The sequence below is a fragment of the Camelus bactrianus genome, chromosome 9, assembly GCF_048773025.1.
Source record: "Camelus bactrianus isolate YW-2024 breed Bactrian camel chromosome 9, ASM4877302v1, whole genome shotgun sequence".
In the NCBI taxonomy this organism is placed as follows: domain Eukaryota; kingdom Metazoa; phylum Chordata; class Mammalia; order Artiodactyla; family Camelidae; genus Camelus; species Camelus bactrianus.
Genome location: NC_133547.1, coordinates 56,564,472 through 56,589,728, shown reverse-complemented (window position 1 = coordinate 56,589,728; position 25,257 = coordinate 56,564,472). Strand labels below are relative to the sequence as shown.

Sequence of the window (25,257 nt, the reverse complement as noted above, 5' to 3'; positions counted from 1 at the left end):
CCCAGGGAAAGAAAACACCCCTTCCCCACAGATTTCATGAGCAGGGATTGAGGGAGGAGAGACAAAGCAAGACACACAAGTTATCACACGATGAGACCAGGATGCTCCTCTGAACAGACCAAGAAGGTGTTCATGGAATTATGGGAAAGAGGACAGGGGAGAACGGGGTGGGGAGGGAGGCACTGGTGCAGAGAGCACTGAATGACAACCAATAGCCAGCTTGCGACTGTACCACCAGTGTTACTGCTACAATTGGAGGCAACATCAATGCCAATAAACGGGTTAAATGTAAAAAGAGCCCAAGAATAAGCCACCAACTGCTTCGCAGCAACCCCATCAACAATACATAATCAGTGGAGTGGGCAGTGAGTCAAAATGAGTTCCTATTTAAATAGCAGCAGGAGCAGGCACTTCTGGAAAATCAGTGGAAACACAGCAGTCAGGTCGGTGGGACAGTCTTCTGAAGAAAGGTGGCCATGCTGGCGGCACTGCCTCCAAGTTGTTGGGCAGCAGTGGTACTTGCTCATCAGGGCTCTGGATTTCAACTGGTTTATATATGAAAAGGCTGTAAGACTATCCCCCCTAAATATTTTTTTTAACACCAAATGAAATTTATACAAAAGCCTCAAGGCTGCCTTGCACAGCCTAAGGTCATCTTGGCACTACTGAAACATGAAGAGGGTGGAGAGGAAGACAGAAGAGGAGAGAATAAGCAAGAGAAAAGGAAGAGAGGATGTCTATAGCAGAGATTTTGTTAACAATATTGATGGCAAGGGGAAAATCTGCCCCAGGAAATTCCCCAAGGATTAACAACTAGCTTAGGCGTCATGCCAATGAAGCAGGTGGGTACTTCCCTCTGTGAACTAGACCAAGATGATAAAACAAGAGACAAAATGGTAGAAGCCTCTTATATCTTCCTCTGCTGCCCACCCCCCATGCCAGAGGTAGGCTTTTGAAAGCTCTATGAAATTAGAGAAATATTCCAAGAGAAATCAGGTGAGCTAAAGGCTTATAATCAGGGTTCTTTCCAAGAAACCCAGTATTTAGCCTCATTTTCAAAGAATTCCATTCACCATCTTTAACAGCATTAGTATGCACCCATTTGAAACTGATGGAACCAGCAGGCAAGTCCTTGGTGCCCGACTCCCAGGAGTGAAAAATTGATCGTGCTGGTCCTGAAAACCAGCCAGCCTGTCATTTCAGGTTCCTTAAAGCCAGGCAGGTGGCATTTTATTCTTGGGCCTTTGGGCAGAGACAGGATTAGTTAAGGAAAGCATTTGCACAGCGCACAGTACCGGGAAGTCGTTAATTGCTTGTATGGACCAACGCCGCCGGGCAGAGCGAGGAGACATCTGTGCGTGAAAACGTTACACCCAGGAGGAGGGAAGAAAAACACCAAGAAAATTAAAAGGGAAAAATATAGAGTAAAATGAAAGCTTCCTACACATCTGCTGGATTCTAAGATACCATAATCTACTGCAAAATTGGGATTGGAATGACTGAAAAATCTGAAGGTCTCAGCAAAGCAGTATTTGGATTCCCTCCACCCACCCAGCCCCACCCTGAACCCATCATACCCCGTACACAGCATCAGTGTTTATGTCCTTCAGTCCAAAATACATTTCAAGATATTAGGAGGCTGATGTCCACATGGCTCTGACAGAGGAACTATGATGGAGATTTGTGGTTCTCTTATGATTAAGATCATAAGATCATAACAGGTGAGAGCTCTGCTTCCCCTTCAAGAGCCCACGTATGTGTGAGAAGATTCTCATTCCTTAAAAGGAAGAAGTTCCTCGACAGATTCAACACCAAATTGTTTTTGGTGTGTGGCTGGGGGCACTGGGGAATTGAAAGTCTTGACCTTAGAACCACAGGACCATCCTCAGGATGGAGCCACAAGGAAGCGAGAGCCTGAGAAATGAAGGTGACACTCTCTAGGGCTCCTGCCAACCACATGAGTGTCCGTGTGAAACAGGGAGGGCAAAACACTGTTTGGGGGAATCAGAAATTCTTTTCTCTCTTTTTTTTGGGGTCAGAATTCCTTTTTTTTTTTAATTGAAGTATAGTTGGTTTACAATGTGCTAATTTCTGGTATACAGCAAAGTGATTCAGTTATACATATATATATTCCTTTTCATATTCTTTTTCATTATAGGCTATTACAAGGTATCGAATATAGTTCCTTGTGCTATACAGTAGGACTTTGCTATTTATCTATTTTACATATATAGTACTTAGTATCAGAATCAGACATTATTCTATTAACTTCAAGACCTCCTTCGTTATTTACATCAGAGCTATTTCAGTAACCTAAACTAAAGCAAATGTGGGAGGGTGCCAATTTAAAAAATGTTTAGAGGGCAATGCCTAATGTTTACTGTAAGTTTAATTTACCTTTTAATTTACCCTAAGAATAAATAATATTTCATCAGCTATTAATAGTTGGTCTAGTTACCAACTGAATGTTAGTATCTCTCTGTGCTTTCTAACTTCCTATGAAATGTGATTTTTTTTTTTTACATCTCTCACACTTAAAAAAATTTTAAGAGTGAACACTGGAATTCCATTTGGAGACTATCTGGGTGATATAACAATATAACCTAAGTATGGCAAGTTAAAAACACACAAAAACAAGAGAAAAGAGTCCCCAGTGGCTGTATGGAGATTTCTGGTAATCTCCAAAATACTCTGTAATTCCTTCATTGCTGTATTTCAATGCAGTTGTATTCTTTTCCTTTATTCTTAGTCATTTAAAGCTCTCAGGGGTAGAGACCTAAACAGAAATAAAAGTATGTAGGAGATAAAATTTGGGCTGAAAATGAAGACTTACGTACAGAAAAATTTAGTAAACTGGAATTGCTTCCAGGAAAAAAGTAATGAAAGTGATATTATTTAACCTGTGAAACTAGATACCCGAGGATCAGAAAATATTCCTCGAGGGATAAAACTGTATTGCCTTCCGTGAGGAAGGTAAGATGGCCTATATATGATATTATGGCCTTTTTTCCAAATCTTTAATTCCTCTCCTATGCCCCATGTAAATGGGATAGATATGAACAAACTTCAAGGAGAATTTACAAATTTATTTCAGATTCATCACAAAATGACTGACTTCAGTTATTAAGCTGATTTTAGCTTCTCATTAGGTTGAACCACATGAAATTTTTTTAAGGTCAAAAAATGGTGAAATATCAGCAATTTTATATGATTTAACCTAACAATTACTTTATGTCATCCATTAAAATATGCCTCCCTCCCCCAGGGCTTCCGGGTATCTTAGAATATTCTATTTATTGGCCTGTGTGACTGTTAATTCACTGAATTATATATCTATGAATCATGACCTTTTCTGTACATATGTTATACATTAATACAAAAGTTTCATATAAAATTATATAAAAGTGTCTCCCCCCACATTTTGTTTGGTCACTGTCTGAGATAAAATCCAGAGACCACTTACTAGGTCATCCTAGGGGACTATAATAGCCCATTTTCTGTGGAGAAGCAGCACACTGGAAATCACCCCAAACTGAAATATAACAATCCTTCCTCCACTCCTCAGTAGATCCTGTCTGATAAGAGGTAATTATCCACGTGCCTTTGGTCTCTCTTCATGATTACGGTGTTTGTAATAAAAGAGGCCAGACCACCAAAAACACAAATGTAGGCTTTACAAATGCTTCTGCATTAGGAGAGGTCCCATCTCAGAACCGGAGTTATTTTGACTAAACATGGTCTTTACACACTATCACAGGGACAAAAGTGCTAGTCGATCTGTGTTGCCCAATCCGAACCCAAGCATGAGTAGCATGTGGCATGATTGGAAGGGGAATTCAGAACTGCCTCTTTGACTAAAAGATCTCCTCAACCTGACCCTGATACTACAGAAAATTCCCACATTTACCCAACCGTGAGTTTGCTCAGCTATTACGTCAGTAAAATGCCTGAGTTCCAACCAGTATATCAAATCATCTAACTAATTACCTGCTAGCTTGCAGAAAAAAGAAAAAAATTTTTTCTTAATGTAAAGGACTTGGGAAGATCAAGGTATTCCAAGGTGTGTGACAGCTGGGGCTGGCGGTGAACCCCATTAGAGATGTGAAGAAGGGGACTGGAAAGTTGGCTAGAAAGGCAACAAAAAAAATAATCACTTTCCCATTCAACTGAAGGTTTTGCCCAAGACTGGTCCTGCCTCAAGCATCAGTTCCTGCCACTCATTTCGGTCACATACACCCCTAACACTGGAGAAAGTCAGAGACGGCCAACCATCACGTCAACTGGACAGTTAGACACTATACTGCAATTGAAGTGAAAACACCTCTAACACTTGCTGGAAATAGGAGTTTTATTTTAAATAACTCAATTTTTAAAAAAAAACGTAAATTTTAATTATAGTCAATCTATCATTTCTCAATTATTGGGGGACAGCAACAAAGATAAGGACTGAGTCTGTGAGTAGCTCAGTGGTAACCATTTAATACTTCATGGCAGTTAAAAGCTAGTTTAAGCCAGACTCAATCTGACAACACAGAAAGAGTTCCCAGAATCATTCCTAGGCTCTCCCGACATTCTCTACATTGTTGTCGCCAAAGGCGTCTGACAGCTTTACAGCTACTTTAAGAGTAGTTCCTTGAGAACCCAGGAACAGGAGGACAGTTTCAGGTAGTTTCTGTATAAACTGGTCCATTCCAATGGATATTTCAGTGCAGATTTAGTATAAAGTATAAAACCTATTAGAAGTCAACTCTAAAACTTCTCACAACTATGAAGCTCCAAATATACCAGTATTCTAAGCCTTCCGAAGCATCCCTTAATTTGCTGGCAAACATCAGAATACCAAGGAAGATCTGAAGCTAAATGATTCTATCTGAGAGAATGGGAATCAACTTAATTAATGGAGGTCACAAGGACAGGGTTAAAGAGAGGAAAGAATACGGATTACAACAACCCCTCACCCCCCATATAACTAACTGTGGTTAAAACTAACTGAAAGGAACAAAGCAATGGTCTTTCTTTAACGCACTGACTATGAATGGGAAAGACTTTGGGGGATCGCTAATGTGGCTGCTGTGTGTGGCAGGCAGGGAGACACCAAGAATCTGGGGAAGGGATGAGAATCCAAGGCCATGGCTCTGCCACTTACCCGCTCCTTGTAGTAGAAGCTGCTGATGGAGACCTGCTCCTTCTCACTGCGCGTGGGACTCCCACTGTACAAACGGAGGTTCCCTGGGGCCTCTGTGCGGATCTTCATGGGTGCAATCAAGCCAGTGTGATAAGCAGACAAGGCCGAGAGAGATCTGTGGTTGAAAATACACAATTACCCACATTGGCTTCAGTCTTCCCATATTTCTAAGCAGTGCTGTTCTTAACACTTGATGAAACTAAGAGGAAAGACAGATAAAATGGGGAAACAATGGAAACACCAAAAAAAAAAACCAAACAGAACTTTTAGAACTGAAAAATACTTAATCTGCGAAAACAGAGACTGTTTCTATGACTATTAACATATAAAATTCAAAGGAATCTACACACTACTTAAATGTGAATTTAGATACAAGGTCAATCTACAATAATCTCCAGTATTTCTGTATATTAAAAACAAACATTCGGAAAATAAATACTTTTTAAATTGCTTTTGTAATAGTCTCAAGACACACTAAATACCTATGAACAAATTTAAAGGAAGAATGTGCATTGAAAATATGAAATACTGCTGAGAGAAATTAAAGAAGACCTGAAACAATAGACTGTTAGTAGACTGGAAGGTTCCATACTGTTAAGATGTCAATTTTCCCCAAATTGATCAACAGAACAGACACAATTCCAATCAAAATATGAGCAGAATTTTGTAGAAACCAGTAAACTAATTTCATATTTTTGCAGAAATGTGAAAAATATAGAATAGACAACACAATGCTGAATGAAGATAATAAACTTGGAGGCTTAAACTACCAGATTTGAAGACTTACTATACAAACCTGCATTAAGAGTATATGTTGATGGGGGAGTATAGCTCAGTGGTAGAGCACTTATTTAGCATGCATGAGGTCCTGGTTCAATCCCCAGCACCTCTATTAAATAAATAAATAAATAAATAAATAAATAAATAAATAAATAGATAGATAAACCTAATTATAAATAAATAAATAAACAAGATTATTTTAAAAAGTGTATGTTGGCATAAGGAGAGACCAAGAGATCAAAGGAAAAAATAAAATCCAGAAATAGATCCAAACATATGGTCAATTGATCTTCAACAAAGGTTTCAATGAAAATCCAGTAATAGGGAAATCTTTTCCATAAATGGTGCTATATATATATAACAACTATATATTCTCTACTGAAAAAAAAAACCTACTTACCTACCTGACCCCCTACCTCACATCAAACACAAAAATTAATTTGAAAAAAAATTAATGTGAGATTGATTACAGGCCTTAAATAAGGAATTAAAAACTACAAACTTCAAAAAGAAAACTCAGAAGAATATTTTCATCTTGAGATAGGCAGAAATTTTTTTTAAGACAGGACACAGAAGCACTAACCCCAAAATTTAAAAAGTGATAAACTGAACTGCATCAAAATTAAAAACTGCTGATAACTGAAAATTGTTAAAGGAGAAAGGCAAGCCACAGATTAGGAGAAATCAATACATACATCCAGCAAAGGATATGCAACCAGAAATGATAAAGAATTATCACAAATAGATAATAAGAAACACAAGTCAAAAAAAAAAAACAGTCTCAAAAAAATTGGGCAAAGTACTAGAATAGGCACAACACAAAAGACGATACCCAAGTGGTCAATTAGCACACAAAAGCAGCTCACCATCATTAGTCATCACCAGGGAAGCACAAATGAAGCCACAACAATACTACACACCCACCAAAATGGCTAAAGTTGAAAAAACTGAAAACATCAAGTTTTGGGAAGGACGTGGAGCAACCAGAAGCCTGAAACATTGCTGTAAGAATGTAAAAATGGCACAACCGCTGGAGTCTGACCTTTTGGCAATTCTAATAAAATTAAACACACCTATTCTATGCCTCAGGGAGTCTACTCCTTGGGTAGAGAAATGAAAATACATGTCCATAAAAAGACTTGTATGTATAGGCCTACACAGAATAAAGTAAAAACTGGAAATAATCCAAATGTCCAACAATGGGAATATGAATAAACAAACTGTATTATTTTCATACAATGGAACTACTGATATACATAACAATGTGGATCAATTTCAGAAATACTAAGTTGAGCAAAATAAACCAGACCTCAAATAGTAAATGCTGCATGACTCTATTTAGATGAAGTTCAAGCACAGGCAAAACTGAATGAACTACAATGATGGAATCAGAGGAGTAGTTTCCTCTGGGTAAAGGGACCAGGGAACTTTTGTGGTTCAGGACAATGTTCCATACCTTGATCTAGGTGCTGGTCACAAAGGCACAGAAGTCACATTTGTCTTATAGATTATATCTCAATAAAATACTGTTAGCATGAAAAATGTTCTAACAGGAACATTCTCCCGCTGACCTAAAGTCCAAATACAGTTATCTGTTGTTTCCCTTTGAGAGTAAGTTATTATTTTCTAGTCCAACCTTCAGAATAAGGAATCTGGTGTCATGTAGGGGTTTCTCTGGCATTTAACTCCCAGTCTTGTGGAGCAAGATCTCATCTGCGTGGGGTACTGCAGAGACTGGCAAACTCCCAGGGCAGCAGCAGTGCCTGCTCATACACTTGGTTTATGTCCTTTCTTGCTTGTTAGCCTAGCTATTCATTATAAGTATGCTAATTATATCATATCCAATATAACCAGGTGTTTGTAGCAGGAGAGTTTCCAAGTTATCCTGGTTACCACACTGCAGAACCAGAAACCTATGGTATAATATTTAAGTTTAAAAAGCCAATAGTGGGGGGAGGTTGTAAATGTCTATGAGAACACTCTGTACTGTGCACTCAATTTTGCTATGAACCTAAAATTACTCTAAAAGATAAAGTGTATTAACTAAGGGAAAAAACTTACAATATGATCCCAGCTATCCAGCTCCTAGGTATATACCCAAGAAAAATGAAAAAACTATACATATATATCCACACAAAAATTTGTATAGAATGTTCACAGCAGCATTATTCAAAATAGTCAAAAAGTGGAAACAATCCCAATGTCCACTGACTGATGAATGAATAAATAAAATATGGCATCTATGTGTGACGGAATATTATTTGGCAAAGAAAAGAAATGAAGTTCTGATATACAATATGTATGATCCTTGACAATACACTAAGTGAAAGAAGTTATCTATAAAGGGACACATATATAAATCTCTTTATATAAACTGTTCAGAATAGGCAAATTTATTGACAAAAAGTAGATCAGTGTTTGCCCAGGGCTGGAGGGATGGGGCGGGGGCGCTTGGGGACTGGGGTGACTCGTAAGGGATGCAAAGCTTCTTTCTGGGGTAATGAAAAGGTTCTAGAATTGACTGCAGTAAAGGCTGCATGTATCACTACACAAGGATGGTAATGTTAGAAGTGGCCTATGACAATTATAAATAATGTTGTTCTTAATAGCAGGGTGTATGTATCTTTTTGAATTAATTCTTATTTTGTGGTTGGCTTTTATTCCTTATATTCCTTTGTAAGTTTAAAAAGCTAAAGCTCTAAACATTCTTAGAAACAATGAACAGTACATATATGTAAATTTTTAAAAATATGTGCAACATATTGTATATGTGTATTTACATGCAATATGTTGTATATGTGCAAACTGTAACAATTCTACCTAATAAAACTGAAAAATTAAAAAAAAAAGAAGTGGCGTATGAGTGTTACAGGACTACAGATGATCTCTTTTGTTATTTTTCAAGTTTTATTTAATGTTCAGATAATACTTTAGCAATAGGGGAAAAGTACATTAAAAAAGAATTTGCCTTGTTTTGACAACAGCTTTTATCAAGCAACTCCTTCTAGTAGTAACTTTACAGTAGAAATCTAAGCTTAATTGCACTTTAATGAAAATTGATCTTTCCAGGAATAAGTTAGAATGAGTGTTTGCTGAAGAACTAAAACAAATTGTCCAAAGACAACCTCCCAGAAGTCTGCCCAATTCTGGCCCATGAATGTAGCTTACTTGTGCATCTCCCAGACTCACCTTGGAGTAGGCTCTGTGGGAGACACTGCTCGGTGCATCGTCATGGGCCGTGTGAAATATACCAGGTACCCTGTCAAAGGAGACATCACACGTGCACGTCAAAATCAGTGAGCTGGAGGTGGGAAATCCTAAGACAGCACTGGTCAATTTTATCTCAATACCTGAAGGATAAGACATAGTATCATAAGTTGCATATATGCTCACAACTGTGGCAAGACTTAACAAAGTCAAAGGTCAGAATCTCCAGGATCCAGGAGATGGGATGTATATGGTTTGGAAAAAGTCTTCAGAGGCATATCATATTTCCTATGTATATTCGCAATAGTCTGAGTCAAGACTCAAATTCACAACCATCAGAATGAAAAAAATAAGACTAATTCTGGTGAACATTCTTAGGATGTGTCCACAGATGCCAATTTGGCATCAGACCCTATAACACTATGACAGAACTCTTTTGAGTTCTTGGGAAATAAAAACAAAGACAATTTTTCTGATTGAAACTTTTATATAGACATTCTTAGCTGCTCTCTCTCAAAATTTAGAATCAGAGAACCAAAAAGAGACCAACCTGCCCCACAGAACCTGGCCCCCGAGGTCCTGGGGAAGGGAATATTGGCATCCTGGTAGGACCCATAAGCAGTGGTCACCCGGGCAAACGTCGGTAGGGGTGGCGTGACAGAGTTTGGGAGCGCGAAGGGGTTGCTGGAAGTGCTGTCTTCTTGGTTCTGAAATTTTAAAATCAACAGACTCCAACCCACAATCTGTCTTAAAGCTGAATTACAAAATAGGATATGTTATTACCCGATCAGGGAGCCCAGGATTTTAGGGAGGAAGAAAGGAACCAGACCCCAAAGCGTAGGTTGGTAAAAAGGATCCCACCACAAAAGACTCAAGGCAGGAGACGAGCTGGCGTAGGCAGGGCTCCAAACAGCTCTGGTTGCGTTTCACTTTTTGTAGGGAAGTATCTTTCAGGATCTAGAAAAGGCACAAGAGACAGTCAAGAATAACAACATTAGAGAGGGGGAGGGTATAGCTCAGGGATAGAGTGCATGCTTAGCATGCATAAGGTCCTGGGTCCAGTACCGCCATCAATTAATTAATTAATTAACCTAATTACCTCCCACTCCACCCTCCCCCAAGAAGGTGGCATTCTTTCTCCTGATTTGCTTTTATTGTGCAAAGCATTGGATGCTGGGGGACTCGAGTGTGGCTGCGTCTAAGCCTTCCAACATAACAAACCACTTTCTATTTTGAGAGGCTCAGAGATGTGAGTCCTCTTCAAGAAGCCCTTTCCTTCGCCAGGACCGGCAGATACGCTGGCTTTGAGAGGGCACGTTTCTAGTAGTAGAACGACTATTCTTCTTTTATAGTTAATTCTACTCCTTTGCTCTCCCCTGACCCCATCTGCCCTCCAGGAGAAATCTCAGTATGACTTAGGAGAAATAGCCTCCAGTCTGGACTGAAAACTGTTCCTAGAGATACGTACATGCCAGGGGGAGCAGATTTCACTTTAGTGAAAATTAAGATGGACCTTTTTTTGGTCCTTTAAAAATATAAAGCTTAACATTTTAAAGCACACGCTATAGATATAAACTGACATACACATACTGAAGACAGGCATGTAAAGTAGCCTGCAATGTCCAACATAAGAGTCATTCCCCACTCGGGGCTACCAAGCACATGAAGTGTGGCTAGTCTGGATTGAAATGTGCTTTAAGTGTCAAATTCACACCGAAAATTGAAGACTTGGAACCAAAAAAAGCATGTAAGCTTAAGCTATCTCAGTGTAATTTTTATATTGGTTACAATGTCGATATAATACTTTGGATATACGGGATTAAAAAAATACTGAAATCAATTTACCTGCTTCTTTTAATTTTTTTAGTGTGGCTACTAGAAAATTTAGAATTATAAATTTCTGCATTATATTTCTATTGGACAGCACTGCATTAGGCCTTTAAAGACACTTCTAATGCTATCATTTTTATACTAATAGAAAAATCTACTTTTTTGTATGCCCAAATGAGGCAATGAAATGTTCACACTCCAATGACAAAACATCAAGTACCACAAAATCTGAGTAATTAGCATTTCAGAGATCCTTACAAAACTTGAGAAATTTCTTGGTCACCTATCATACCCTACAGAGACAGAACTATCAAGTATAATATCAACTAGGCAAAAAATGAACAGCATTCTGGTCAACTTCGTTTCATCAGTACATTTCTATTTCACATGTGACGCTGGCCAGACTGAAAAAGGTGTATCATCCCAGCCCATGGGGCTTTTTTATGGAGATTCCATCTGATTCGCTCTGCATGAACTAACAAATCAAGTTGCTGAACATGTGGGGGCAAAGACAGGATGCCAGGCTGTTCAGCCTCCGTTCAGGCACCACTCTCCTACCGCACACCTCACCTGTGCCTCACATTAAGGTGACAACATCTTTCATGGAATGGGTTTTTTTAAACAAACTTACACACTTTTTTCCTGATTAGAAGGTATCTTTTAGCTTCAGAATACATTTTGCCTGGTTTCCAGATAAATGAAATTGTACTGTATTGACCTGGGATTAATGTATAGCTTTAATGAGATCTGGGAGTCAACTATATGCAATTATAGAATTGCCTACTATTTATACGCAATATTTCTGAAATTATAAATTTAACCTTTGTGCAAGTTTTTCTGGGGAAGGGTTCACGATTTTCATTAGACTTTCAAAGGGGGAGGGGGCCTATGACCCAAAGAGATTAAGAACCAGTGCTCAATGTTTTCTGCACAAAATGAATATAGTTGTTAACGCTGCCGTGCTGAAGGACAGATGACTTCCAAATCTTATTGATCGACGTTTTCATCCAGCTTTACTACTCGGCTCAGACATGGATGCACATGAGCACTGCTCTCCTCTCACAACATCAAGGAGAATTTGTGAACACAGATACCCACCTTGAGCAGCTTTGCTTTCATTGTGGACGTGATGGTGGTGGGGTTAATGAACTGGAAGGAGGGAGCTGCGTGGTTCGGGTACTGCGCAGGGAACTTCACTAGCATCTTGACGCGGTGGTTGCTGCAATGCACGGATACCGTGCAGCTCCTGTCTGCTGCGTCCATCTGCAGGGGACAAATCATCAGCTGCTTTGGAGAGGAACCGCAAAGGGTCTTGAGACGCAGATAGGTTTAAATAAGTTAACAGAATGCTCAAAGTTTCTGGTAAAGGAGTGAAGGGAGACAGTCTCCAAAAACAAATCAATTTGGAAGATCTGGACACCTCATTTTCAAAACGGAATTTGAATTTTAGCACCAATTTAATAAGTTCGAAGTGTTCTGACTTTAAAAAGCTTCATCCCAAAGCTGTGAAATGGGCTGAAACTTGCTATACTTATTTTGAGACGGGAAAATAAAGCAGGAAGAAGTTAAATACCTGACTCAAGGTAAAAAGTACTTCTATGAAAATCCACAGAGACAGAGTGTAGATGTGTGGTTGCCAGGGGCTAGGGAGAGAGGAAATGGTGAGTGGCTGCTGAGGGTGGAGGGTTTCTTTTGAGATGATGAAAATGCTCTGGAAGGAGACAGTGGTGATGGCTGTATGGTTCCATGAATATACTAAGAACCACGAACCTGTACATCTTGAAAGAATGAATTTTATGGTATGTGAATTCAATCTCAGTAATTTTGATAAAGCAGTCCTGGGAAAAGAATTAAGATCTCCTTAGACTAGACCACTGGATATCCAAACTGATCTCGGTGGGGGCCAAAGGGAGTATAAACTGGGTTGAAACAGATAACTAATTAATCAAAGAAACCTCTATGTCTTTTGATTTCTTATGCTGCCAACTAGAGACAGCAGCTGGCGTACAGCAAAAAGAGCCACACATGCGGGAAATCTGGAGACTTGGATTTAAAGAGCTGCTGACCTCAGACAAGTCATTTCATTGCTTAGTCTCTTTTTCCTCATCTGTAAAATGGGGATCAAACCACTCCCTACAGAGTTGTTTTAATGGCCAAACGAGATAATTATATGAGTGCACATGTTCAGGCATAATGCTTATTGAATCTGGGCAAAGAAAAACTAATCAAGCTTTACAATTCCTTCACAGACTCAATTCTCTGAAGCAAAGTGTTTTGATACCTGCCCAAAAGAAAAAGAGTAAACCTCCCCATGCATTAAATGAACAAGGAGACTTGGTCATCTTCTTACTGTGAATCTAAATCACCAAGGAAATGACCAGCTTATAACGCAAAGTCGTTCAGGAAAATCACAGAGGAGCCTTAGAGAGTCAGGAGGTTAGCTTCCAAACTCAGCCCTTCACCAGTAACCTCTGCCAAGACGTCAAACCTTCCCAGATCTAAATATCTTCACATTTGGTAAAATGAGGTGTTAGAGTATTTAACGAGGTTTTAAGACATATGAGCATTAGTTTATACCTTGGTTCACCGTATCAGAAAATAATAGAGTAAGGGGGAAAAAATCTGCATTTGTAAAACATCTATTTCTTTAGAAAACCTAGGGAATAAAAAAAGCAAGCACAGAGACTCCCCTGTCAGAGCAGCAAAGCTATCTGCTAGCCAGAACCACAACTGAAAGAGTCCCATTTCCCACAGACGGCCATCTGCAAGCAAGAGAGACAGCTCATTAAGCTTGGGTACCTCCACGTTGACGTTGCGAATCTGCACGTTGATCAGGGAGAACTCTTGCTGCAGGGTCTGAGGTAGGCCCAGCTGATCGGACTTCTTCTCTTCCAGGAGATTGCTCGGGGGATCTTCCTTTAAGACTAGCAGGAGAGAGGTTCAAATGTTGGAAAACACTTTTGAATTTGATTCAGAGAGCAGTTCTGGGGTATTGGCCACAACGCTGCGATGCGTAGAAGAGTAGCCACCTAAGACATCAGTTTCATCAATTACCTTCTTCCTCCCCATGGCTTGAGTTGTGTTGGTGATCTGTATCTTGAGTGTGAAGGGTCTTCTCTGGTTCCGGCAGAAGAGAAATGCTCTCAATGAACTCGTCAACACCATCTAATATGTCATTTGCACAAAGCTGCAACAAAGGGCAGGAGATCTAGGTCTAGAGAAGTCAGTGGATTGACTGTCATGTCTGACTTAAAAACGGGAATTGAAAAGGAGAGAGCTGTCAGCCAAAAACTGATACAATCAAAAGAGGCTTTGCCCATCACCAACTCTCCCCGGTTAAACAAACAGGGTAACAGACTCTATTATTTCACTCTGGAAAATTTTTTATCATGTTCATGGTTTATGCAAGTCTCAGAAAACATTTTAAACTCCAAGCTTTGATGGAGTTATTCAGCAAACCCAAGAGCTAATGTATCATAACTTCAAAGCATTTGGAACAAATGGTACTTTTTGGAGAATAGATTTAAAAGGCAATAGGGTAATGATATTTGATGGAAATGCTCATGAGTGACTTGGTACTAAGCAGTGTGGCAAATGTGACCCAGCATTTTCTATCCACTCTCTACAGAGTAGTGTGTGGGATGCAATACATGTGACAAACCATTCCCGCCTTCAAGGAATTTTCCCACTGGATGAAAGACTGAGCCCCATGATGAGGCAGAGCCAAACAAGGGCCACAAAAGCAGTTCACACCAGGTACCACTCACTGTGTTTCAGATATCATTTACGGGGCAAAAACTGGAAAGGGATTCAAGTTACAAGTGTTGTTGATGGATGTAGAGGACGCCGAGTGCAAGCGAAGATTTCCTAGCCCACTTGGAAGAGAAAGAAATGAAGCCCCCAGGCCACTTGCTCAGTACTCTAACCCATACTCTCTTACACCAGGACAAGAGGGAAGACATTCAGAGGCTTTGCAGTATTAAAGTGCAGAACACCAAAGTTGGTTCTTAAAGACTTCAAAGCCTCAGCATAGCATACACCAGCCACTGGGCCAACCAGCAAGTATGTGTAAATGTCTGTCACATATCCTCTAACTTCTGCAACTATTAAATCTTATATTTTAAGTTTCTGGTGTATCCAGTTAAGTTCCTCCCCAACAGCTCTGAATACATACCCTCTGCATCTGGGAATCCACCCGCCACATTCTCAAGGTCTGATCCCGCGACCACGTAACCAGTTGGTAGTCCTTGGACCCTAGAAATCACCAGACAAGAATCCTGAAGGTTTTTCCTGGATTCAGCATCATATTTGCTACAGGTCACAGTGGAATGAGATTCATTCATTCATTCATTCATTCATCCATTGAACAAATATTTATGATTTCCTATGTGCCAGGCACTGTTCTAGGCACTAGGATGATACCATGAATACAACCATCTCTGTCTTTACAGATCTCACAATCCAAGTGGAAACAGACAAACATATAACATGTCTGGTAGTGACAGTGCTATTAAAAAATAACATGGGAGAGGAGGACAGAGATCGACAGCAGAGCTATTTCTAGACAGGATGTCCCGGAGGAAGTCACATTTGAGCAGAACCGTAAATGAAGTGAAATAATAATAGCTGGCAAATTAGCTGGTGAAGAGTGATGCTGGGATTTAATGTCATGCTGACCTTTAACCTCCACAAATGCTCTTCCTTTTATATGCTCTGGAGGAGCTGGGCACGACAGTCTGTAAAATGAATCGTCTTAAATGCATCATGGCATCTTACTGTTTTCAAAGAATTTTTTGATAAAGAGATGCATCTCTTTATAAAAGGAATAATCAATCTTAAATGTTCTTAATTGACTGAATTATATTTTCACATGATAGGTCTGGTCAAAGAGAGATTATTCTAGAAAGGTTGAAGGTGTTTTACAAAAGAGCTTTATGAAAGATAAGGACACTTCAGGGTAAGGTAGGGTACAGAATCTTCTTTATGGCTATCTTCAGAAGCAAAGAATCTAGAAATAATTTCATCCAATTCCCTCATTTTACAGATGGGGAAACTGAGGCAACAGAGAGCAGAGAGAGTAGGGGGCAAAAGTTCCTTTTCTGTGTCACTGCCTTCACTCCTCGATGTTGTACTAAATCTCCAGCAGACCTAACAAGACAACAACTGTTCTGAACTACTACCTGTCCCGAGTGCCACCATCTACCCAGCCCAGGTTCACAGCAACAATTTCCTGACTCCACATCCAGCCTCTTTGCATGTCCCTGACTTTGAAGAAGTTATGCTTAATTCCTTTCTAAACCCAACTCCTCCACTTGTGCCCATTCCCTCTCATCTGTGAAGGGCCCTTGCTTTGCTACACGGTCCCTTTCCTGTGCCTTCTCCCCACCTTCAAACAGAGAGGACAGCAGCCTGTGCCACTCAACTTAGTCTACGCCTCGCCCTCAAAGGCGATTTCATTCACAAAACCGGATCCTGCTGCTTCTGTTCATGCCGCCTTACAAGCAAGCTTCCATCTTCAGTCTGCTTTTGGAATTCCTCTCTTAATGATCACATGATTCCCTATTTATACAATTAAGTGCTTCTCTCTCACTCTGCACGGAGATCCTTCAGCAAACCCTGAAACCAGTGACCTCTGCTTCCTTCATGATGCATCCTTTTCCATGAACCGCAACATCCTGATTCTCTTCCTACCTCAGAGCTCCTTCATCACAGTGAAAACGAACATCAAAGCTTGAAGAGGTCCAATAAAAACTGACAGAAGACATGGCAGTAAAAATAAAATGGAGCACCGTTAGGTTGACAAAGAAAGAAAATACAAGAATATGTACAGAATGATTACATTTATAAAAGGTTCAAAAACAAACAAACCTAAACTATTTTTAGGGATGCATAAGTGGGTGATAAAATTACAAAAATAAAAACAAGAAATCACTATCCTAACGCTTAGGATAAAGGGAAGAGACTGTGGTCGGGAAGCTTCTGGGTTCTAGTAATATTCTTTCTTGAACTTGGTGGTAATTACACAGATTTTCACTTTATAAACTGTACGATTTATGCAATTTTCTAGATGATATATCTCACAGTAAAAAGGAATTAAAAAAAAACTCACCTATAACTCGTATTCAAAATTTCACTACTGGTTAGACCGCCCCAGTTTACACAATTCACCTGGCCAGCTTACAGACGACAGACAACTGAAAATGGGTTGCTAAAACCTCTTTATTTCAATCTGAAACGACCGGCCAACCTCTCCCTGCCAGACCGTGGGGAAATTTTATCATCTATTTTCTACAGCAAAATGCAAGAGAATGAGTTGAAAGTTAAAGTCAAGTATGGAAATTGATGGGGTTAAAGACCAAACAGCCTCGTGTTTCTAGAAGCAAGAGGAATTATGGAAATGAGGACTGGAAAAATAAGAGGACGATCAAGAGTCCTTTCAAAACCAATCCTGGAAGAGGCCCATGAGGGTCACAGACAAGCTGGCACAGAAAGATAATTGCACTAATCCCAGGTCTACCAGAGACCTCTCCCGGACTCTGCACAGGTCACACCACTCCCTGCCTGGCTTTTCTGCTATGATATGGAAAGACCACGAAATATATTTCTGGTCTGGAAAACATTTAGAGAGCATGACAATAAGATCTCAAAACAAGGGAGGCTGCAAGTAAATGTGCGTGGTGAGTTGGTGGAGAAACAGAGGCTGAGGGCTTCCTGACTCCCAATATACATATGATGCCTTAGTGAGGACTGGCTAGGTTAAGCTGCAATAACAAATAGCCCCAAAGCTCAGTGGCTTAAAGCAAGGATTTCCCACCCTCTCCACACCTCCACCTCACCCTCACCCCTGGCAGGAGCAGCACCACGTGGAGCTTTGCCAGTTGCCTGGGCAGAAGCAGAGAGAGCAAGTAACTGCTGTTACCGCTCCTATCCAGAAGAGACTGCACCGCTTCCATTCATGTTTCCAGAAACAAAGTGAGTCACATGGCCCAGTCTATCTTTAAGGCAATGGGAGGTAAAATAGCACCACATGTTTGTGAAGAGAAGAGGGAATGTGTGGTAGGTGGTACTGATGATGACCTCTGACCTCCCTCATCAACAGAGTGGCTAGGGGCACATGCCAGGGATTTCTGGCCGTGGCAACCCCAGAGTTTCTCAGCTCTAGAAGTGATCCAACGTAAGTCTGCCAACTTCTTCCATGCAGGAGAAAGGCTACATGGAACACCAGAGAAGAGGAGGGAACTTCGGAGGATAATGAAAGCCACACATCCTTTCACCCACCGACCATTCAAGCCAGCCCTGTTTCTGAGTCCGCCCTCTGGGTCACGCACCAACCCTGATAGGAGCTGCTGCTGAACTGGGCTCAGGAAGAAATCGGTGGGTAGTCTCTCTCCCACTCACCTTCCTTCTGCTTCCTCCACTGGAACTCCAGCACCACGTCATCATGGCCCACAAATGTATGGACTGGGGTGTTTAAGTCAAAGACATTCCACAAGAGAAGGCTGTTCTCCCTCCGCAGCTGGGGCACCATCACTGTCACCAATCCATTGCTGAAAGGCTATGACCAGAAAGGGAAAAGCAGGAGTTATTCCAGGGAGAGGCAGCTGAGTCCTGAGTTACCCAAGCTGTAATTCTCTCCTCACTAAAATAAATTAAATGACGGAATACCCTAACCCATCCATCTGGGGGACATTTTCCCAAATACTGGAAGTTGACCATCACATCTACTTTTTGTTGGCTTTTCTTTTACTTTTTCTTTGCTGACGTAAGGGATCACAAAAAAATAAAGCTAAGCCAAATACCCAGAGAAGAATGTTTTAAAATCTAAAACAAGCCACCTCTCCCTCCTGGCAGCACTCCTGAACTTCTGTTTATTTTTTAAAGTAAACACATTAATCCAGAGAAGTATTTCAGTTCATAAGAACAATGTCTGACTTCTTTACAAGCAGTCCCAGATGCAAAGGCCAGTTAATACCTGAATTATCTTCTATGTTACACAATGTTCCAGGGTGGCAGCCTCATGTATAAAGGTAGCTTTACTAATCCCTGTGCTCCCTTTCAGGCTGATACTGAAGGAAATATATCCTGATCAGCAGCTATCAATGTGGCAATAAAAAGGTCTTGAAAGGTTGATAATAGCTTACCCACTGTATTTGTAGCATTTTAATGGTTTACACAGTACTTTCATACACATTTTTTTCCCCAAAGGAAAAGGGAAAGTACAGGTACTAAATGCCACTGAATTGTACATTTTAAAATGTTGCATTTTATCACAATTAAAAAAAAAGAGCAAGGCATAGTAAAAATAATTATTCATATTTGACCCAGGAGGAAACTGTCACTTAAAAACATCAAGTGGCTTGCCCAAGGCCATACAAATGTTGAATGGCTCATTGCAGCATCATTCACAACAGCCATGATACAGAAACAACCCACATATCTGTCAGCGGATGAATGGACAAGAAGATGTAGTACATACACAACAGAATATTATTCAGCCATGAGAAAGAAGGAAATTCTGCCACTTATTACAACATGGATGGACCTTGTGGGCATCATGCTAAGTGAAATAAGTCAGACAAAGGCAAATATTGTGTATCATTTATATGTGGAATCTAAAAAGCTCAACTCAGAGAGACAGTAGAATGGTGGGGCTGAGGAGTGGGAGAAACGGGGAGATGTTGGTCAAAGGGTACAAATTTCTAGCTGTAAGACGAATAAGCTCTGGGGATCTGATCTGCAGCCTGGCGATGATGGTTAAGAGTACTGAATGATATAGCTGAAAGGTGCAAGATGGTAGATTCTAAATGTTCTCATTGCAGAAAAGAAATGGTAATCTTGTGACATGATGGAAGTGTTAGCAAGTGTTACAGTGGTAACTGTCTGGCAACATATCATTGTAATATGTCAACATGTTGTAGACCTTGAACTTACACCATGTTAGATGTCAATTACATCTCAATAAAGCTGGGGAAGAAATGAAATGGCATTGCTGGGCCTAAAACCCAGGTCTTCTGAATCTAAAGCCAGAGTCCTTTCCAGCATAATCCATTGACCTCCAGCCTCTCAACCCTTCCTCCCTCTCCTCCCCTGCTGTCAGTGACCACCAATAGTCACACTGCCGAGCTCCCTGCCCAGCCAGTCTAGCATTTCTAAATTTTTGTTTATTTGGGGGGGGGGGTAATATATATATATTTATTTATTTATTTATTTATTTATTTATTTATTTATTTATTTATTTGCACTCTATCACTTGAGCTACACCCCAGTGTAGCATTTGTAGTACAGATTCTCATACAACCTTCCAAGGGCAAATTTTTAAACAGATAACAACTTTTACACCATCATTATCACCTGTGCCCCATCCCCCTAAACCAACAAAGAAAGAGAAAACTGCCTCACAAAGAAAATCAGAGAAAATGTTCCTGGCCCCTCGTTCAGGACACCGAGATAAGGTTTCTGAGCAAGAGGCAGGGTGTCTCACTCACAGTGTATCTGGCTTTCCAGACAGGCACCTGGCAAGGGAGAATATTGAGATATTTCCGAGGCTGGCGGTAATCCCAGAACTGGAAGAAAGAAAGCAGGATAATTTGTGAAATAAATGTCATTAAAAAAAAAAAAAAAAAAACTCACCCATTGAAATAAGCATAGCCTTCAAACTCCTTGCTTTCCGTCCTCTAAAGACACATTCAACAGCACATTGCAGTCAGCCCCCATGGGCACGCTCCTGTGACACAGAAACAGAGAAAACGACCCTGTCCCGCTTATAAACTAAACACTACTGGAGAAAAATAGACTTCATGAGAACCAGCCCTCAGGGCAGATCACGGTCAGCCTGACTATTAAACCACCTTCACAGCTGAAAGGTGAAGTGACAAGTTTTCATCCTGTGTCACTTTCCACCACATAGAGTGGAATAACTAATAACAATAGCTAAAAAGTACTGACACTGACTGCATTTCAGACAGATGTTTAGTGTTCAGAGCTTCATACCGGTTAATGCTTACAACCACTACATAACGCTGCTAGGAATCTCTTTTTCAAATGTAGAAGCCACGTTACTAAATGATATAACTTGCCCAAGATTGTGCAGCAAAAAGGTGGTTGTGTGACTACTCAGGGCCCAACCACTCACGTCCACACTTTTTCACCCCCTTGACAAGGAAGGTGGGGAACCTGGAGTAGCAGAGAAGACACAGGAGAGCCAGACAAAACCTGGGAATTGGAGACGCATGTGCTTTTAACAAAAAGACAAGTACACTCAGAGCTCAAGCATGAAACCGCAGGAAACCTTGAAAGCAGGAAACTGCAGACCCCAAAGGCAGGAGGGCCAAGAATGAAACTCTGAACAATCAGGTATTAAGGAATTATTATCAAAAATAGGTGACAGGACCCACTTCAGAAAAGAGTTTGGCAGTTTCTGAAAAAGTGAAATGCACACGTATCATGTGACCCAGTGAACCCCCTCTCACATATTTGTCCTAGAAAACTGAAAAGTTCCTCTGACAGAAAAAAAAAAAAATCAATACAGAAATGTTTATAGAAGCTCTATTCGTGATCACCAAAAACTGGAAACAGCAGAAATCTCCTTCTGGAGGTCAACAGATAATGAACTGTAGCATATCCATAGAGTGGATTTCTATTCAGCAGTAAAAAAAGTATATGAACTATTGTATTCTTAAAACAACCTAGGGGAATCTTAAAGGTATTAAGATGAGCTGAGTGAAAGAAGCCAACCTTGAAAAGTTACATTCTGCACGATTCCATTTCAATGACACTGTCATAAAGACAAAATAATAGCGGAGAACGGATCAGTGTGTTGGCCAGGAGTCAGGGGCTGGGAGGGTGTGACTACAAAGAGTACCAGGCAATTCTTGTTTCTTCTGACAACTTTTTTTGCCAAATTCAAGTCCCATATTCAAAGTAATAAAGTTGTTCAGATGTCATTTCTATCTACACTGCTTTTGGGTTTCCCACATCACCACGGTGTAAACTGTAACTTGCTCCCTCAACTTATTAAAAAAAGGGAAACTAGAAATAGTTAGGTATGCTTGGCATTCTCCATATTTCTAATTAGCTCAACACTCTGTGTATGTCTCCTTGTTATCAGGTCCACCATATGTGAAAAACTAGCAAATAAAAGAGAGGTTCCACCTCCCTTCAGGGTAAAATATTATTACTCAGCAATTATTTACAGGTTGGACAAAAGCATATTCCTGCTCATTTAGAAAGACTAGCATGATAACTATTAATAAAATTAATCCTTAAAAAAAAGATTTTGTTTCTAGATTTAAATATGCTCATCAGTTGGTGACAATTATAATATCTAATTTATGGGATAAATTAGAGGACCCTGGGAAAAGTCCTCACTGTTCATAACACATTCTTATTCTGAAGGCAATCGATGGAGTCCTAGGAAAAGATTACATATTATACATTAATGGAGGACTTCAATTCTGTTTCAATTTGATCAAGCTGGTTATTGTAATAAGCTAACCACAGCCATGCCACCTCCTATCACAGGTGACCTGTGCTTTCCTCTTACCACTGCCAAAGGCCCCTGCTCCTAGCTAGGGATCAGAAAAAAGTTTCCTGAAGAAATATTCAGAAGAGCCTCGATGAAGAATCAGATTCCGGACTGCTGACATCACAGGGAACAGTCTTGCGGGCACAGGTTTCTCAGTATGGTTGACCTTGTACCAGGGACATGTCAGAATGTACCCAGGGACCAGGGCTGGGTTTCTAGAACTCAGTCCAGAAGATGGGAATTTTGCAAAATAGACTGTTTAACCCAAGATCAGGAAGAAAACAATGGATTATCCAAAATGATATGAACTAATTTCATTGTGGTTCATGTTCTATTTTTTTAATTAATTTTTTATTTATTTATTTTCAGGGGGGAGTCATTAGGTCTATTTATTTATTTATTATTAGTGTTTGGTTTTTTTTTTAATGGAGATACTGGGGATTGAACTCATGACCTCATGCATGCTAAGCATGTGCTCTACCACTGAGCTATACCCTACCCACCTCATGTTCTATTTTTAATGGCCATCGAAGAAAAATCCTTTTCTTCTTCCTGATCCAGTTCTAACCTTCAATTCAACAGTTTTAAGGGAAAAATTTGGGAGTTTGAGATTTACAAATGTTAGCCACTATATATAAAAATAGATTTTTAAAAAAGTTTCTGCTGTATAGCACAGGGAACTATGTTCAATATCTTGTAATAAACTTTGATGAAAAAGAATATGAAAATGAAGAAAAAGTTTTACAGTTTACAATCTACAAAATGAAGTGAAACTCATTCAATGGGATCTTGCTTGCTTCAGCTGACCCCTTAGAATTCACAAAATAAAAATAGAATAAAAATCATTACTATAAATTACAAGCTAATAAATGCTCAGGTAAAGTTAAGAAAATGATTATGTAGGAAAAAACAGCATGCACTGGCCCTTATCAACAAATTACAAATTACTAAAAACAAAGAATAACTGTTATGCAAAGTGCCCCTAAATTGCTTCACTTTTTACAATTACGTTATTTATAAATGTTCAATAAAAACTATCTTCCTTCCTATCAGGATATAGTAGAATAAATCAAATACCACATCAACATCTCATTTAATTCATAAGCTAAGCCCACCAGTAAGGAACAAGGGCTGCATTTCACATGTGGAAACTGCCCGATTACCCCCTTTATTATCCATGGAATCCCAGCCTCAAGGGTAGTAAAGGTATCACTGAATACTGACAAACTTGGGGACCTCAAAGAAAGAGGAGGAGGTGAATCGGATGGTTTCTGGTTCCCGAACTTAGGAAACAAGCTGATCTGGGTATAGGAACAAAAATTTAAATTCAAAACAAACAAACCAAAGAAAACCCACTTTGGGCACATAAAAGTAAATTACAACCCCAAGGGAATTACAAACCTCAAGACAGAAGTTAACTTTTTAAGTCTCAGGGTATGATTCTAGCTTTGCTAACCATACCAAAAAAGACATACACGCCTGTGTAAATAAAACAAAGCCTAAAACTGCTGAAGCTGAATCACAAAATCGCTAAGCAAACTTCTGTGGTCAAATCTCAGTCGTTCCAGGCAGAGATCTGACCACAAGGGGGAACTGTGGGGCATGGCTAACTCTGCCCTGTGTCCTTTTGAACAAGGGTACATATCACATCCCACAGTCAGAGAGGAAAAACGAACGAGAAACACTGCACTCTGAGATAAACCAAAAATAATAGGGTCACTGACACACATAAATCCTTGAGCCTTTCCTGTGAGTTAAAGAATCTCTAATAAAACAACTCCATCCCTGACTTGTGCAATGCTAATGACTGAAGACGTCATGACTTTTGCAGATTTGATAATCATGTGAGAAAATGGCTGTTTTTCCACCCCAGACTAATGGTCAACTTGGTAACCTTAACAATTGTGTGGGTTTTTCTCCTTTCCTTGTGTATCTGTTGTGTTGTTATTTTGATGAGCCAGTCCTTTTGAAATGTGATTTCCTGGCAACTTCTTAGCAAGTAAATTTTTTCTCTTTTCTAAATGCTTTTGTCTCTGACTTTTTTTCACAATGAGAAAGAAGAAAATTCTCCGAACAAATTCCAGGAGCCGCATCAGATATGAGGTACTATGTCACTCCGGCTGGTGTACATAGCAGGTTTACTTGCCCAGCTCTCCAAGAAGCACATGCACTCCTGAAACACACGCTATGCCAACCTACTGCAGCTTTCCTTCTGGAGAAAGTGCTCAGACATCCCTGATGCCTCCCAGAAGCACATGCACTCCTGAAACACATGCTATGCCAACCTACTGCAGCTTTCCTTCTGGAGAAAGTGCTCAGACATCCCTGATGTCTCCCAAACACACACCTCCAATTGCCCCAGGGGCGCCACTCACCTTGACAGAGTTGTCTTGACTGGAGGTAGCAAGGATGTGCTCGCTGTCTGGGTGCCAGTCCAGGCCATGGATTTTGGAGAGGTGGGCTGCTAGATATTCCACTGCTGTACTGGGTTTCTGCAACAGAATCAGCACTGAGTGTTGTCAACTGAGAAAGAACTCGCTAGAACAGTCTACTAGAACAGTCTGCCGGGTGCTGAGAGGGGACGCAAAAATGCCACCAGAGACCATCTCTATTATTAAGAAACTCCACATTGTTTTGTTTAAAACAAACAAAACGACGACGACAGGAGACTGATCCAGGTCTTCACACCTGCTCTGTATACGGGACTGTGAGCCTAATCTTCTTCCGCTCC

At 40.1% G+C, this 25,257-nt stretch overlaps 1 protein-coding gene across 4 annotated transcripts in view; it reads right to left on the bottom strand.

Annotated features, from left to right (window-relative positions):
• Window positions 1-25,257, bottom strand: part of WDR59 (WD repeat domain 59) — a 76,167-nt gene that overhangs the window by 26,697 nt on the left and 24,213 nt on the right. For 2 of the 4 annotated variants that reach the window (XR_012509229.1, XM_074370435.1), the window contains exons 8-19: window positions 24,902-25,018; window positions 20,488-20,565; window positions 18,401-18,557; window positions 15,177-15,256; window positions 14,057-14,189; window positions 13,802-13,926; window positions 12,101-12,265; window positions 10,034-10,129; window positions 9,723-9,879; window positions 9,155-9,224; window positions 5,147-5,300; window positions 1,296-1,352 (exon numbers count right to left, since the gene is read on the bottom strand). Coding sequence is in view for 2 of the 4 variants with exons in the window: in XM_074370435.1 (XP_074226536.1) it covers window positions 1,296-1,352; window positions 5,147-5,300; window positions 9,155-9,224; window positions 9,723-9,879; window positions 10,034-10,129; window positions 12,101-12,265; window positions 13,802-13,926; window positions 14,057-14,189; window positions 15,177-15,256; window positions 18,401-18,557; window positions 20,488-20,565; window positions 24,902-25,018 (1,389 nt within the window). In the remaining 2 variants the exon portion in view is untranslated. The remainder of the gene's footprint in view (window positions 1-1,295; window positions 1,353-5,146; window positions 5,301-9,154; window positions 9,225-9,722; window positions 9,880-10,033; window positions 10,130-12,100; window positions 12,266-13,801; window positions 13,927-14,056; window positions 14,190-15,176; window positions 15,257-18,400; window positions 18,558-20,487; window positions 20,566-24,901; window positions 25,019-25,257) is intronic. The other 2 variants (XR_006719315.2, XM_010967179.3) reach the window with 1 other exon arrangement.